Source organism: Cyprinodon tularosa, unplaced genomic scaffold, assembly GCF_016077235.1.
Source record: "Cyprinodon tularosa strain WSP-4 unplaced genomic scaffold, ASM1607723v1 ctg199, whole genome shotgun sequence".
Taxonomy (NCBI): domain Eukaryota; kingdom Metazoa; phylum Chordata; class Actinopteri; order Cyprinodontiformes; family Cyprinodontidae; genus Cyprinodon; species Cyprinodon tularosa.
In genome coordinates, this window is record NW_024038729.1 from 2,145,876 (window position 1) to 2,161,508 (window position 15,633).

General features: G+C 35.6%; 1 protein-coding gene across 6 annotated transcripts in view; it reads right to left on the reverse strand.

Annotated features, from left to right (window-relative positions):
• The window catches only part of cpeb3 (cytoplasmic polyadenylation element binding protein 3), a 68,270-nt gene that overhangs the window by 48,451 nt on the left and 4,186 nt on the right, over positions 1-15,633 (reverse strand). For 4 of the 6 annotated variants that reach the window (XM_038284071.1, XM_038284067.1, XM_038284070.1 and 1 more), the window contains exon 3: positions 2,063-2,216. In XM_038284071.1, the coding sequence (XP_038139999.1) occupies positions 2,063-2,216 (154 nt within the window). The remainder of the gene's footprint in view (positions 1-2,062; positions 2,217-15,633) is intronic. The other 2 variants (XM_038284073.1, XM_038284072.1) reach the window with 1 other exon arrangement.

A 15,633-nucleotide genomic window follows, 5' to 3' on the forward strand; every position in this document is an offset into this window, starting at 1 on the left:
TCAGCGTAAATAGGAGCAGCCTTGCTGCTTCTTCTCATCTTAAAGTGCAATCTCACAGTCAGAAAATCTTGCAGATGTCCTGCAACTCGATATAAATAAATCAACTTTTATCAACAGACGCTTAAGTGTCGACTGAAAACATCTTGATGAGAGACGCAAAATTAGAAAAGTAATTCAGGCGCACATTTAGGTCATCCAAACCTAAGTAATATTAACATAATTCAATCATTATGGTAAAACTGATTAATACACTGGAAAAAATTGAAATCTAGATAAGTCATCTTTTCTTAAAATGATTGCATTTGTTCTTGGATTGAGGAGATAAAAGAGACAGTTTGCCAATGGAACAAGACAATTGACTTAAAATAAGAAAACACAATTGCATGGTCTTATTTCAAGAGCATATCATCTAATTATCTTATTTTAAGAGTAAATATACTGATTCCATTGGCAAACTATCATTTACTGACTCAAATTAAGGGTAAATACACTTAATTTAAGAAATTTTTACTTATTTCTAGTGTATATAAAAACTACTCAGCTACTTTTTGCAGCAAATAACAAAATTCTTAAATACTGATCTATAAATTCTCCCAAGACAAAGAGCTTCAGTTTGCAGTTTAACTTTAGTAATTTAGACTCCAACATGGGACGCAATGAGGCATAAAGTGAGCGGCTCTGATCTAACCTGATCACTAAGCTGTAGAAACTCAAACAGTGAGCCGTTCTACCAACAGGGTGGAGGAGCTCTGAGGAGCAGCTCTCTGGAGCACCTTGCATTCTGCATTATGACAACACAGCAAAGCATGCACAGAATGCACACCTTATGGTAATATGCCACCCTGCCTGGCTTTCCTCATATCTCCCTTTGTGTTTGTTGTGCTTTGACAAACACGACGGACGCCCTGCGGGACGTTACGACACAGTTCCCGTGAAGCTGATAGCACGGCCCCGAAGATCACTCTGTCCCAACAATGCTGGGCTGAAAATAACACAGTTTGCGGACAGGAAAAACACGTGCTCTGCTCATTACACACCCCTCCCACTTAAGCCTTTCCATTGTTAAGATGGGAGGATCAGTTTGCGCACACGCAAAGAAGCTGGTCTGACAAGGCCTCATCCTGGTTTTACAATGGACAACAGAACTGGACAAACAAGGACCCAGGAGCGCTGTCATACACTGAGCTGCCTGATTCTTCTTTACAATCTCATCTTATGGTTTAAAAATGTCTGTCTTTTAAAAGGGCTTTAAAATGTTAAATGGTGAAATCCTATGTTATGTAGATTTGAATATTTATATACGCAGTAAAGAACCTGGTAGGTCGTAAAGGTTGTAGGTAGAAAACGCCTATTCCTTTTTTTTGGTAAATTGTTGGTTTTGTTTTGTTTTGATATTGTTGTTTTGTTGTTTAATGTTGAATTATTTGCTAAAAAATAAAGTGAAAGTAAAGTGAAGTGAAGTCTTCTTGAGTAAAATTTAATTTTTTATAACGATAAACACACAATTTCCTGACCATAATCAGATTGTATATAAAGTGCATCTGGAAAGTATTGACAGTGATGCACTTTTTCCACATTTAGTTCGGTTAGAGTCTTATTCCAATCGGTACTTAATTCATTTCTTTCTTCAAAGTTCTTTACAAAATGCCCCATGGTGTATTACTTCTTTCATAATGGGGCTCTATGAATATTGAAGAAAGATTAATTTATTAGTATTTGGAATAAGGATGTAACTGGACTGAACGAGCAAAAAGTGAATATTTGGACACTATATGAGGAAGGAGAAAAACATGGTTTAAAAATAGGGCAAAAGAAGCACACATCCCAACGCTGTTACTGCAAAGTACGCAAACACAAATCCCAACATTTTTGCAGGTAAGGTTCATTGTTGTAGGTGATTTAAATTTCAAACACAAGAAGATGATCCACAGAGGACCGGTTAGACGTTTGGCAAATATGGAAAAAAGCAAAATACAGCAAGCAAAAAAAAAAAAAAAGCAAATAAAAAGAAGCACAAACATCATTTTAAAGTGATAGTAATGGACGAGTAGATATTCCTAACCTGCAAAATGATTCCTCCATATAATATCAGCGATAGTCATTGGTGGGCCACCAGCTGGGTGTGGTTTACCTTTCTCATGGTCAGTCTTTATCATTTCCATTATGGGAAGATCAAAAGAGTTCAAGTTAAAAGGATCAAAGGGCCGATTCCGGTCCTGGAAAAACAGAAAAAAAAAAACATTCAGAAATTAATGTTGTTCACAAAAACATGAATATATACTTAAGTGACTAAAGTTGAGGCCTGTATCATGAAGCAGGATTACTGGGTAAGCGAAACTTCAGGTTTAACCCAAAATTTCCGGTACCACAAAGCTGGATTCATTCTTAGTGAGGCTAGTCACCATGGTAAACTACTCTGAAGAGCAAACCTGCTCCGAAACAAGCTAGCTTTCAGGATTGACCAGAATCCTAGAAAACACTCCATCCGGCAGCCAATCAGCTGTTCAGAAAACAATGACGTGCCCTTTAACTATAGACACGATTTATTCTGAGAGAAAAACAATTTAAACAAAACAAAATCACAGTAAGAGAACCTGAACACCGAATAACAGCTAAAACCAACTATGTTCTGGACAAATTGAGTCGTTTTTATTCATTTTTCATAGCAATCTTTTAATATTCTGTATTTGTTTCCCCCTGTATGATATCCTCATACACTATTGTCATTCAGTAATTTCATTTGAAACTAATATATGAAGCTAAATAAAAAATGTATATAATAAAAAAATCAGAGCGAACATAAGAAGATGCTTTGGATCAGTTACTTATGTTACTTTATGCCATTGCTAGTCAGTCAGTCAAAAATCAGGTTGTATATATATATATATACATACACACTCACCGGCAACTTTATTAGGTACACCATGCTAGTAACGGGTTGGACCCCCTTTTGCCTTCAGAACTGCCTCAATTCTTGGTGGCATAGATTCAACAAGGTGCTGGAAGCATTCCTCAGGGAGTTTGGTCCATATTGACATGATGGCATCACACAGTTGCCACAGATTTGTCGGCTGCACATCCATGATGTGAATCTCCCGTTCCACCACATCCCAAAGATGCTCTATTGGATTGAGATCTGGTGACTGTGGAGGCCATTTGAGTACAGTGAACTCATTGTCATGTTCAAGAAACCAGTCTGAGATGATTCCAGCTTTATGAAATGGCGCATTATCCTGCTGAAAGTAGCCATCAGAAGTTGGGTACATTGTGGTCATAAAGGGATGGACATGGTCAGCAACAATACTCAGGTAGGCTGTGGCGTTGCAACGATGCTCAATTGGTACCAAGGGGCCCAAAGAGTGCCAAGAAAATATTCCCCACACCATGACACCACCACCACCAGCCTGAACCGTTGATACAAGGCAGGATGGATCCATGCTTTCATGTTGTAGACGCCTTTCTGACCCTACCATCCGAATGTCACAGCAGAAATAAAGACTCATCAGACTAGGCAACGTTTTTCCAATCTTCTATTGTCCAATTTCGATGAGCTTGTGCAAATTGTAGCCTCAGTTTCCTGTTCTTAGCTGAAAGGAGTGGCACCCGGTGTGGTCTTCTGCTGCTGTAGCCCATCTGCCTCAAAGTTCGACGTACTGTGCGTTCAGAGATGCTCTTCTGCCCACCTTGGTTGTAACGGGTGGTTATTTGAGTCACTGTTGCCCTTCTATCAGCTCGAACCAGTCTGGCCATTCTCCTCTGACCTCTGGCATCAACAAGGCATTTCCGCCCACAGAACTGCCGCTCACTGGATGTTTTTTCTTTTTCGGACCATTCTCTGTAAACACTTTAAGATTTTTGTTAATGAAAAGTGCGGTATAAATTGGATTGATTATTATTATTATTAACCCTAGAGATGGTTGTGCGTGAAAATCCCAGTAGATCAGCAGTTTCTGAAATACTCAGACCAGCCCTTCTGGCACCAACAATCATGCCACGTTGAAAGTCACTCAAATCACCTTTCTTCCCCATACTGATGCTCGCTTTGAACTGCAGGAGATTGTCTTGACCATGTCTACATGCCTAAATGCACTGAGTTGCCGCCATGTGATTGGCTGCTTAGAAATTAAGTGTTAACGAGCAGATGGACAGGTGTACCTAATAAAGTGGCCGGTGAGTGTATATGTAATATATCTATATATATATATATATATATATATATATATATAGATAGATAGATATTTAGATTTATATATATGGGGGACCACCAGTTAAAAAAAGTAAGTTATGACAAAGCTCAGAAATCAGATTCACTGAGATGATCCACTTCTGGTATTAATATCATGCAAACATGGCATCAGCCTTTAACTTTATCGTAGCTCAGACATTATTGAATTATAAAGTCCAGCTAACTAGATGAAATAATGTATTTGCATTCCTCTTATCTCCAGAGGGGAACATTTGGTGTCTCTTCCATGACTTTAAAAATAAAAAAAAAATTGAAAAATATAATGGTTCCAATACCTTTAAATAAAATCCACAGAGAAATACACTAATAAACAGATAAACAGAGTCACCTCTTTCAGATTTACACACAGCTAGGATGAGGTTATTTTATGTTTTCGTTTGGTCTGCAAACAAAAGAATAACCACTTTTAAAATCCCATTTCCTGCATAGTGCCTCACATAAAAAACAAACAACACATAAGGCAGAGGTTACATTTCCTATAGCACCAATGCATTGACCTCTTTCCCTAACCGATGGCGTAAAGTGTGAATCCTACAGAGAAAGATAAAGCTGCCAAATCAACACTTTTGTCTATTTATGTACCTCAGGATACCCGAAAAAGTCACAATCCTGCAGCACAATATCAATCAAAGATCTTTTTATGTGAAATGTTAATACGTCAACCTAGAGCTCAGGATGGTCTATGCATTTCTAAACAGGGAAATAAAGATCTTTATTTTACCATTTTGCTGCCCTTAAGAAAAATGGATAAGGATGCATCAAAGTACACATTTACAACTGCTGTTGAGATGATAAAGGCTTTTAAATTGAGGAATGTGTTGCTGTTCTTCATATTCAATGACAGTAATTTGGTCGTACTGAAAATAAAATATTGCAACACCGTGTTGTGCAGGAAAGCACGATAGAGCAGTACACAGGAGTGGGACTAAAAATGAGTCACATGGTGAAGTAGGTTTTGACAAATTAAATCTTTTTGGTTCTCTAAAGCCAACTCATCTTGCTGCAAAATCTAGATGGATTTTAGATTAAGTAAGTATTCCAACAGAGTCGGATGCCACAGGTATCTATGTTTTATTTTACCTCTGACTAATTTTAATTTGATCGGGGGTCGTAATCTATCAAATCTATTCTCAGATAATTGGGCAAAATGGAAACAAGAAGCAAAATCCATAGAAATTTTGTCCATTTTGTTTAATTAAATAATTAATTGAATCTAATATTTGTATTAATCATCTCCTGCATATACTTTGCATACAAGTTAAATTAAACTGATGGTTAATCTACTAAAGCTTTGGTGAGTTTATCATTTTTGGTTATATAGAAATATAAACAAAAAAAGTTTCTAGAAGCTTATTTTATAACATAGCCTGGTAAATTCATTTAATGTTTTTTAGTAATTGCATAAAACTTCTAGGAAGATGTTAATTGAGCTTTGAACTCTTAAAAAACTGTTTTTCTGCATCTACATCAACAGGTGTTCTTCAGGCATTAATATGATAACTCTAATTTCTACATTAAAATGTAGAAATAAAGTTTAAAGCACTAAATGCATAAAAGAAATTAAAAGTAAAAACTTAAAAGTTATTAAGTTAAAATATTGTTTAATTAAAGCTGTTTTTCTTGCAAGTTTCAGTAGTTAAAGATCGGAGTAGAAACAGGCTAACGGGCAGGGATCTGAGGCCTTACCTTAGGTCTCCTTTTGGGGGTAAAATGACTGAACTTCTCCACGGTTTGTTGATGCATTCATCAGAGAAGCATGTGTCCTAATGAAATGCCCACAGATAACTTCTAACCAGAGCTGGAAGGCTGCAGTCTTGGCAGCTGTGTCCTGTGTCCGCCACACGAGCCGAGGGACACATTGTTTGGACACCGCAGCTATTGTTGCCCCATTGGGCTGAGCATTCAAAAGTGTTATTCCCCCCACTCAGGTCCTGACTGCTCCACACAGATAAAAATCTGCCCACTTGGTACAAACCGTAAACACTCGAATCGCTGAGCTGCTCATTTTTCCTCCCCACCTCTTTCCCTCCTCTCAGACACGTGGTGAACGCGATGATGGAACGCAGATGGAGATGCCGTTTACGAGCTTAGAGTCGGCATTTGAACACAACACTTTATTTAGTGGAGTTTGGAAAATAAGTTTTAGCTCTTTTAACCACGTATTGGCTCAATTTTTTCCCTCATGACTCATTAATTAACATTAATGACTTCATGTGGGAAAAATTAAGATAAGAAACATTATGCAAAGAAAAATAAAAGGGAATGACTTCACAACTGAGGAAAAAAGATCCTTGTTTTCCATTCAAATGATACATCTCGGCATGATGGTGGCAACATCATGCCGAGGAGCTATTCCAAAAACAGGGTGAATGGCACAAAGATGTTGGAATAAGGAGAACACCTCCATAATTCTCCTCAACTTAATAGGAAGATGTTAAAAACATACATGTGTGTTAGCGGCACAATTATCTTAAACGTGCATCCAAAAAGGTTTCGAAATCTTTAAAGGAGACTAACATCAAAGACTTCAACACAATTGAAAAGTTTTCAACTATGCAGGAGAGATTTAACTGTGCCAGGAAGTCATCTGTTTCAAACAAACTTTATGAATTCAGCCAAGAAAAACAGCAAACTTTACAACCAAAATTATGGTAATTTTCTAAAAGGCTTCAAAAGATCTTCTCATTTGAAGTGCAAAAAAAAAGCAGACAAGAAAATATAAATTTTTTTTAACCTAATTTGGTTTTCCATTAAATTAATAACTCTGTAAAGAGCATCAGTTAAAAACAGAATTCATACAGCACTTTATATTGCCATAAAATAAATAGAGCTTTTATCTATTCGATTAGAAATCAGGTGTCCTTGGAGATGGCAAAAATAAAACAAATTTTCTTGACATAGCTACATCAAGGTTCCATTGTGGCTCTCGTTTAGGAAGCTTTTAAACAGTCATAGCAACAACTTTTTTAAACAAATTTATCAACAATCAGAACAACAAGATAATGCTTACAGTGGTGCAAAATAAAAATATTAGGTTGAAATTGAACTCCTGGTTGCCATATCATAGAATTTCTGCAATAGAGCTGAAAAATGGCTTCCTCTCTGTGTTACACTTCTTAGGGTCAAGTGGACCAAAAAAAAAGATAAAAAAAAGGGTGAACATCTGCCAAGCATTTAAGCGTTGGTGTCAAACTTAGGAAGCAAAGGGGCAAAAAGGCCACGCAGAGGTTTCCACTTTCTATCTGGACAGGTGAGTTAAATGTTTGCTAATGCTAAACAAAAGGTGCCGGTAACATAAAATGGCAGAAGCAAACAGTTTAATTGAGGGCAGTAATGAAAGCTGCAGAGTGTAAGAGTGCCACTTAAAAGCTAGGAGAAGTTAAAGTTGTAGTTATCTCCTTTAAATAAAGACATTTGAGTTAAACTCCACCTCTATTTTAGTTCCCTTGAGGGAACTAAAATAGTTTCTAAATGACCAATAAAATGCGATTTGTTTTTAATCTATGGAATACAGACTGATAAACTCCTTTAATTTACATAAATTGAAAATGTGTTTCCTACTTCAGATATAAAGCTTGTTTCTTATTATTTGCAAAGAAAATAAATCTTGCTGTAGCTGGGTTGTCTAAAGGTTAATATGGGAAAATATAGTATAAAAATGCACACAGCCTCTCCCTCCTTAAGGATCTTTGACTCAGCGTATCCTGCGATTCATCCAAATGTCCATTTCATCCAGACATTTTAAATTGAAAAAGCTTCCTGGATGGGAAGAAAAAAATCTTCAAACTCGAAAAATCAAGTCCAGTAGATTTTGTTTTTACTTTTTTTTTTACCTTTTTTGGAATGACTATGTTGTCCCTGCATGATTTCATTTATTAAACATCTTTTCTCATCTATAAATAAAAACATGTTTTTATTCCAAGAAGCTCTGTGAGGTAAACTCCAAGCAGATCTTCATACCATACTTTCTGTCAGCTTTGTTAAGTGCCACTTACTAGCCTCCAAATAGCAGCTTTTGAATGTCCAGAGGGCTTTTACAGATTCAGGCAAAACACCATTTTTCTACAATGAACCGCCATGTTGGAATAATCTACAAAAGGTTCTCACAATCAAAACACATCTATAAAAAAATGCTGTCTAGGAAGAAAATTATTACTATTACTATTATTATTCTTACTGGGGTTTTTCTTCACTGCAAAAACCATCTAAAAAAGAGAAAAAATGTCTTAAATTAAGTGAATTTACCTTTAATTTGAGTAGGTAAATTAGACAATTTGCCAATGGAATGAGTATTTTTTTGTCTTAAAATAAGATAATTAGATAATATGCACTTGAAATAAGACAATGCAATTGTGTTTTCTTATTTTAAATGTAAATTGTCTTGTTCCATTGGCAAAGTTTCTCAATTCCCTCCTCAATTCAAGAAAAAAAAAAAACGCACTTATTGCAAGAAAAAATGACTTATTTAGATTAAAAAATGTTGCAGTGTTTTTTTAAATACAGTTCTTATTTTCTGGATGTCATCCTGACAAGGTCTCCTTTGTAAAAGGAAACTCTAAACTCAATAGGTATTCAAAATACATTAAATAATAACAATTGCATTAGTGCCCATAGTGGCTAGAGGCAATTTTCTACAAGAACTTTAAATATAAGGTAAAGTTGAGGAGGCTTAAGTAAATTTGCTCTCTTATGTAAATCTCACTAGTTATGCCTTTAAACGGCTGCTGCTGTTTTGCATGACCATGAGGCAGCGTTTAACCAGGAGGCTGTTCCTGTTCATCTGTCGTCTCATTTGCACTCAGGAGACTCGAGCGATAATTTCCATCAGCATCATCCGATCGTTTGAGAAGCTCCCATAATTTCCCATAATCCCCACCACTGCCACGTTCTGTCGAATTCCACTCATTCCTCTGCCTCAGAGGAGGCAGCAGGCAGGTACAAGCACATAAGAGTGCATGTGGCTAGAGAGTTCAACCTGGGGAGATTTAAAGAATGAAAACTACTAAGGATTGGTGAGGCCAGCAGCTAAAATGCCTGGGCTTCATGCGGAACCCTTACTTTGCATCTCAGAGCCACTTTTTAAAGACAACCAGACTAAAGCTGTAACTGCAGAAACAGCAGTTAGTCCATACACAATAAATATTTTATTTAATTCAATCCATTTCAATTCTAGCATTACATTTGACAAAGCTGGAGCGGAGGAGGTTGCAGCTTCGGTCTGCCGGTTTCTATCAGCACACGGCGGGCTTCATAAAACGTGACGTGTGGCCCCCTGACCTCGTCTCTCGGAGATAACTCCAGCTGTAATTCGGGCAGAGGCTGCAGCACCAACCGTCAGACAGACATAGGAAACCGTCATGGAGACAAACTGACACAAACTCAAAAGCATCTCTTCAAAAGGCATTGCTGATCTACCAGTTTCTCTGACATTTGGGCTTAACCGTCGTCTTCTCCCCTCTGATCAAGCAGCTACTTTGTTTTAATTGAAGTCAGTAACATGGGGGGCTGGGGGCTGGGGGGATATCCTGTTGACTTACTTTATGCCTGTTCGTCAGTCAGCTAAACATAGATCTTACATGTGACAAACCATATGCTGCGAGGGCTCATGTTATGTTATTAGCGACAAGTTGAAATCATTTTAATTGCTTTAAAGTATAAAGTAGAAACATCTATCTTATAACTGTGGCTGAAAACTTTCCACTTTTCACTAAAGGATTACGCTGCAAAAAATCTAAATCTTGATAAGTAATTTTTTCTTTAAATAAGTGCATTTGTTCTTGAATTGAGGAGACAAAAGATACATCTTGCCAATGGAAAAAGACCATTTAGATTTAAAATAAAACACAGTTGCATTGTCTTATTTAAAGTAAATATTATCTAATTATCTTATTTTAAGAGTAAAAATACTGATTCCATTTGCAAACTATCTCATTTACCTACTCAAATCAAGGGTAAATATACTTAATTTAAGAAATTTTCACTTATTTCTAGATTGTTTTTAAAGTGTTAACACTGGGTTAAATATAGAAAGTGTTTTTTCAGAAAAATGTCCCTCAGAAACATGTTTATATTCCTGAATATATGTCCTTTTTTTTAGTTGAGCCAGGAATAATTATTTCTATTTTTAGAAGGTAAGATTGCATTACCTTTAGGATCTATATTGATGAAATTTTCATACAAAAAAAGATTTTTCTATGATCAAAATATTACATATTGAGTTTATTGCTAAGCAGGAAAAATATGTATGCATCTAATATGCATTTCAATTTTCTTATAATTATTATTTTTTTTATCCTGTGAAAACTTTTGACCAAAGATACTAAACTATGTTTCATTTTGGCTCATTCTGTTTAGAGAACTGCTTACACTGTTTGCCTATGAGCGTGGGATAATAGGGAAACAACATTGCAGTTCTCACTTCACAATATTTGTACTGTGTCTGTATTTATTCAAATACCAATTTCCTTGTTAGCAGGCAGATTATTTCCTCAACCAATTCAGAAACTTAACTTTTATCTTTCATAAAACACAGCTTTTAGGTCTTCTTCCACTAGAAACAGACATTATTAATGACTGATTCAGTGTTGCATGAAATACAAAACTGGAAGAGTTAATAAGAGCTTAGCGGTAAAATTCAAAAACTTTATAATTGTGAAAAAAGGGGAAATGATACTGTTGTTCTCTCCAACCAGTTGCTTCAAGAATGTCACCTAAGGAAGGACTGTGTGAGAGTCATTTAATCTCTGCATATGTCCAGCTGCAGCATCAAGAAGACCAAGGAACACAACAGTGGTTAAACAGACAATACTAAAAACTGTAATACAATATCTGAAAATGGAACGAATGCTAACCTTCCTATAAAGGATCACCTAAAATTATAGGATGAGAATTAAGTAGAAGAAACTAAGATGGCAGGAGAGACCTTTTGCCAATGGAACAAGAAAATTTACATCCAAATAAGAAAACACTATTGCATTGTCTTATTTCAAGTGCATATTATCTAATGATCTTATTTTAAGAGTAAAAATACTCATTCCATTGGCAAACTATCTCATTTACCTTCTCAAATGAAGGAAAAATACACTTAATTTAAGACATTTTTTGCTTATTTCTAGATCGTTTTTCAAGTGATATCCACTGTTTAAGTGGAAGAAACATTTAACAGTAAAACAAACTTTGCCCACCATTATTATGGCAATTATGGAAGAGATGCAACAACAAATATATTCTTGAAAGGCATAAAAAGTTAGTTTTGCAGTTCATCTCAAAACCAAGTGGGAGAAACAGTAATAATGTGGAGGCACTGCATCTTAAGCAGAGGTGTCAAGTAACGAAGTACAAATACTTCGTTACTGTACTTAAGTACACACTGCAAAAAAAAGAAATCTAAGTAAGTTTATTTTTCTTTAAAAAAGAGCATTTCTCTCTTGAATTAAGCAGTTAAGTGATACACTTTGCCAATGGAATAAGGCAATTTACATTTAAAAAAAGAAAAAACAATTGTGTTGTCTCATTCCAAGTGGATATTATCTAATTATCTTATTTTATCTTATCATTCCATTGGCAAATCTTATTATTTACTTGCTTGAATTATGCTAAATACACTAATTTTAAGACATTTTTACTCGCTTCCAGATCGTTTTTGCAGTGCACTTTTTAGGTATCTTTACTCCATTACTTATTTTTCTTCCTACTTCTGACTTCTACTCATTACATTTTCACACAAGTATCTGTACTTTCTACTTTTTACATTTTTTAAACAAACGTTACTCGTTACTCTTAGCTTCGGTTTAATGTTTATAAATATTTATTTCACGTCATGTGCTCCATCCACTGCAGATCATTGGCTCCATCCACATCTAGTGAAAATAGTGTAATTGGATGAGTCATATAACGCAAACACTGATTGGTTAGCTAAGGGAAATCATCAGAAGCAAGCAGGTGTTCTTCAACCTGCAAACACTAATTGTCTAAGCCATGCTACAATGTCGGATTCAGAAAAAGATGTTGAAATGTCTGAAAGGTCGGACACAGCACTGCAAAAAATCTAAATCTAGATAAGTCATTTTTTTCTTAAAATAAGTGCATTTGTTCTTGAATTGAGGAGGTAAAAGAGACATTCTGCCAATGGAACAAGACAATTTAGACTTAAATAAGAAAACACAATTACATTGTCTTATGTCAAGTGCATAATTATCTTATTTTAAGAGTAAAAATACGCATTCCATTGGCAAACTATCTCATTTACCTACTCAAATTAAGAGTAAATGCACTTAATTTAAGAAATGTTTGCTTATTTCTAGATCGTTTTTGCAGTCAGGAGACGGAGACCAACAAGACCTCCCTCATCCTTGTCCCTATCTCAAAGAAATTTTTGAAATAGTCCAAAATTTGAGCCTTTAATTCATATAGTGGCATCTGGCTGCTTGTTTTTTTAAAGATTACTTTATAATTTTATACTTTAAGTAGTTTTTGGAGCACATACTTTTTCGCTTTTACTTGAGTAAAAAGGTCAAGTTGATACTAGAGTGTTCAATTCAATTCAGTTTATTTCTATAGCGCCAAATTCACAACACATGTCATCTCAAGGCACTTTACAGTTCAACCAGATCATCCAGTCAAATTGATACAAAGTTTTCTATCTAAGGAAAACCAGTTGATTGCATCGACTCATTGACTCAAATACAATCCCCCACACTAAGCATGCTTGTAGCGACAGTGGAGAGGAAAAACTCCCTTTTAACAGGACGAAACCTCCAGCAGAACCAGGCAGTGTTTTTAAACTGTAGTATCTATACTTCTACTCAAGTAACAGAAGTGTGTACTTTTGACACCACTGATACGTATTATGAGTGGAGGAAACTAACCCTTCACACCATGCCAATACTAAAACATGGAGGTGGCAGTATCATGCGAGGTGAGCTTTTTTGTCTGCAAAGTAAACCGTGCACACAAATGGAAAAACCTGGTACTTCCCGTTTTTCTCCCACATCCAAATACTGAATAGAATACATTGAACTGTGGGGTAGTAATGTGAAAAAGGTCAATGCATTGCTTGTAAGTAATGTGTTGATATCAGATATCAGGAAACTTTAAAGCGTTTCAGTCATTCCAATAAACCAATAATAAGGAAGCATATCAGAACGACGTGATTGTACCGCTTTAAATTTCTAGTTTATCATAAATATTTAGCAAACATTACAGACCATGCAATCACTAATATTGAACAGATTGGTACTGAAATGATCATTAATATGTAATAAAGCTCTAATGAGGAAGCCAAATCAATACAGCATATTTATCCTATTTACTGAGTGGATTATTCACTATAAAATGGTTGTCCTTTAATAACTTTTTGCCACCAAGCAACTAAATTTCTTCAAGGCAGTATTAAAGAATATGTACGGCTTTGAGATTAGATTATATTGGAGTTAATTTCACATCACTTGGAACATTTTGTCTGTGTGTCTTGAGATGATATTTTGTTATCAATTGATACTTTGAAGATACCCTAAAATAGTTATCTGAATAAGATCTGACACTATGTGAAATCGATGGTAAAATAACCAAAATAATTTCCCTAATTTTGAAAATTAAATACGTATCCCCTGGTCAGGCGTAATATTATGACCACCTAATACTGCTGTTAGTTTGTTAAAATGTTCTCTTTGCAGTTTATTTGTTGGGAGGAAGAAAAATAACAAAATGATTTTAGTATTTTTAAGCAGGTTCGTGCTTCGATGGTGCAGCGCTTAGCGCTCATGACCCCTGAACGGAGGCCTTAGTGCTCGACGCGACCGACCCAGGCTCGAATCCGACCCGTGGTCCTTTACTGCATGTCTCCCCCCCTCTCTCGTACCCCCTTTCCTGTCAGCCTACTGTCCCAAAAACGAGCCACTTGTGCTGTAAAAACTCAAATAAAAACAAAAAAATTTATCAGAATGTCCCTAAAACTAAAACTGTTTCAGAGTTCCTTGTCCTTTTTTTTCTAAATCCTTTAAAAAGGACTCAAGGCTGATAAATGCAGGCGAGTGGAGAAGGACGTCTGTTATGGTCTGATCCAGCAGATCTCCAACTGGAAGCCTCCAAAATTTGCTAGATGAAAAACTCAGATACAGGGAGGCCCAGACATTAGAATTTACAAAACATCAAGGGTTAAAGAGCTCATGCTACTGCTTACATTTATGGGTCTAATTCCTCCATTCATCAACTGATCACACTATTTGGTGGACATAAAGATATGCCTGATGTGCGCAGAGAGTCAGATTAAATGATTTTCTGCATAAAGAGTCAGCTGGGAAGCCATATAGACCTTAAAATGTTTTAAAATGTAGTGACATACAAATATCTGCCTACTTATGGATTTCTTAAGTATTTTCAATAATTTCTTTAGGTCTTTTCAGACAAAGATAACCTTGGAAGAACAAATCGTAAGTTTGATGATGACTTCTAATTAGAGGGGAAAAATACTAGCCAAACCAGGATGGCGATGTAAGGAAAAAGCCATTCCCATTGAAACCTAATAACTGGTTTTGCCACACATGGTGTCAACAGTTGCCATCGAGAGTCTGACAAATGGAGTCTCACTCTCTATTATGCTTTACTGCTTTAATTCAGTAAAACTGGAAGGTATATGAGTATCTCCATTAAATTAGAACAGACTTTGACTAGGCCACTGCAAAACTTCCCATTTCATTCTCATTTATTTAATTCAAGGATAGACACACTGCTGTTTGCACTGTAAAAAATTGAAATCTAAAAAAGTAATTTGATCTTAAAACAAGTTAATTTTTATTTGAAAGAGACTATTTGTCTATGGAACAAGACAATTTACATTTAAAATAAGAAAAAACAATTGAAATGTTCTTATTTCAAGTGCATCTTATCTAATCATCTTGTTTTAAGAATAAAAATACTCATTCCATTGGCAGATGATCTTATTTACCTTCTCAAATTAAGGGTAAATACACTTAATTTAAGACATTTTTACTTATTTCTAGATAGTTTTTGCAGTGTGGATCACTGCCCTGCTTTACAACTAAAAACAGCTTGACCTCCTGTTAAGATAAACCCATTTCAAGACAATCTCCTTTATAATTTTCCAGAATTAGAGCAAAAGCAAGTTGTCCAGAATGTGAAGCAGTAAAGCCGCCTCAGAACATCATACTACCACCACCGTGGTTCTCACTGTGGTTAGCTGCACTGGAAAAAAATCTAAATCTAGATATGTCATTTTTTTCTTAAAATAAGTGCATTTGTTCTTGGATTAAGGAGGTAAAAGACATTTTGCCAATGGAACAAGACAATTTACAATTAAAATAAGAAAACTCATTTGCATTTTCTTATTTCAAGTGCATATCATCTAATTATAAGTGTAAAAATACTCA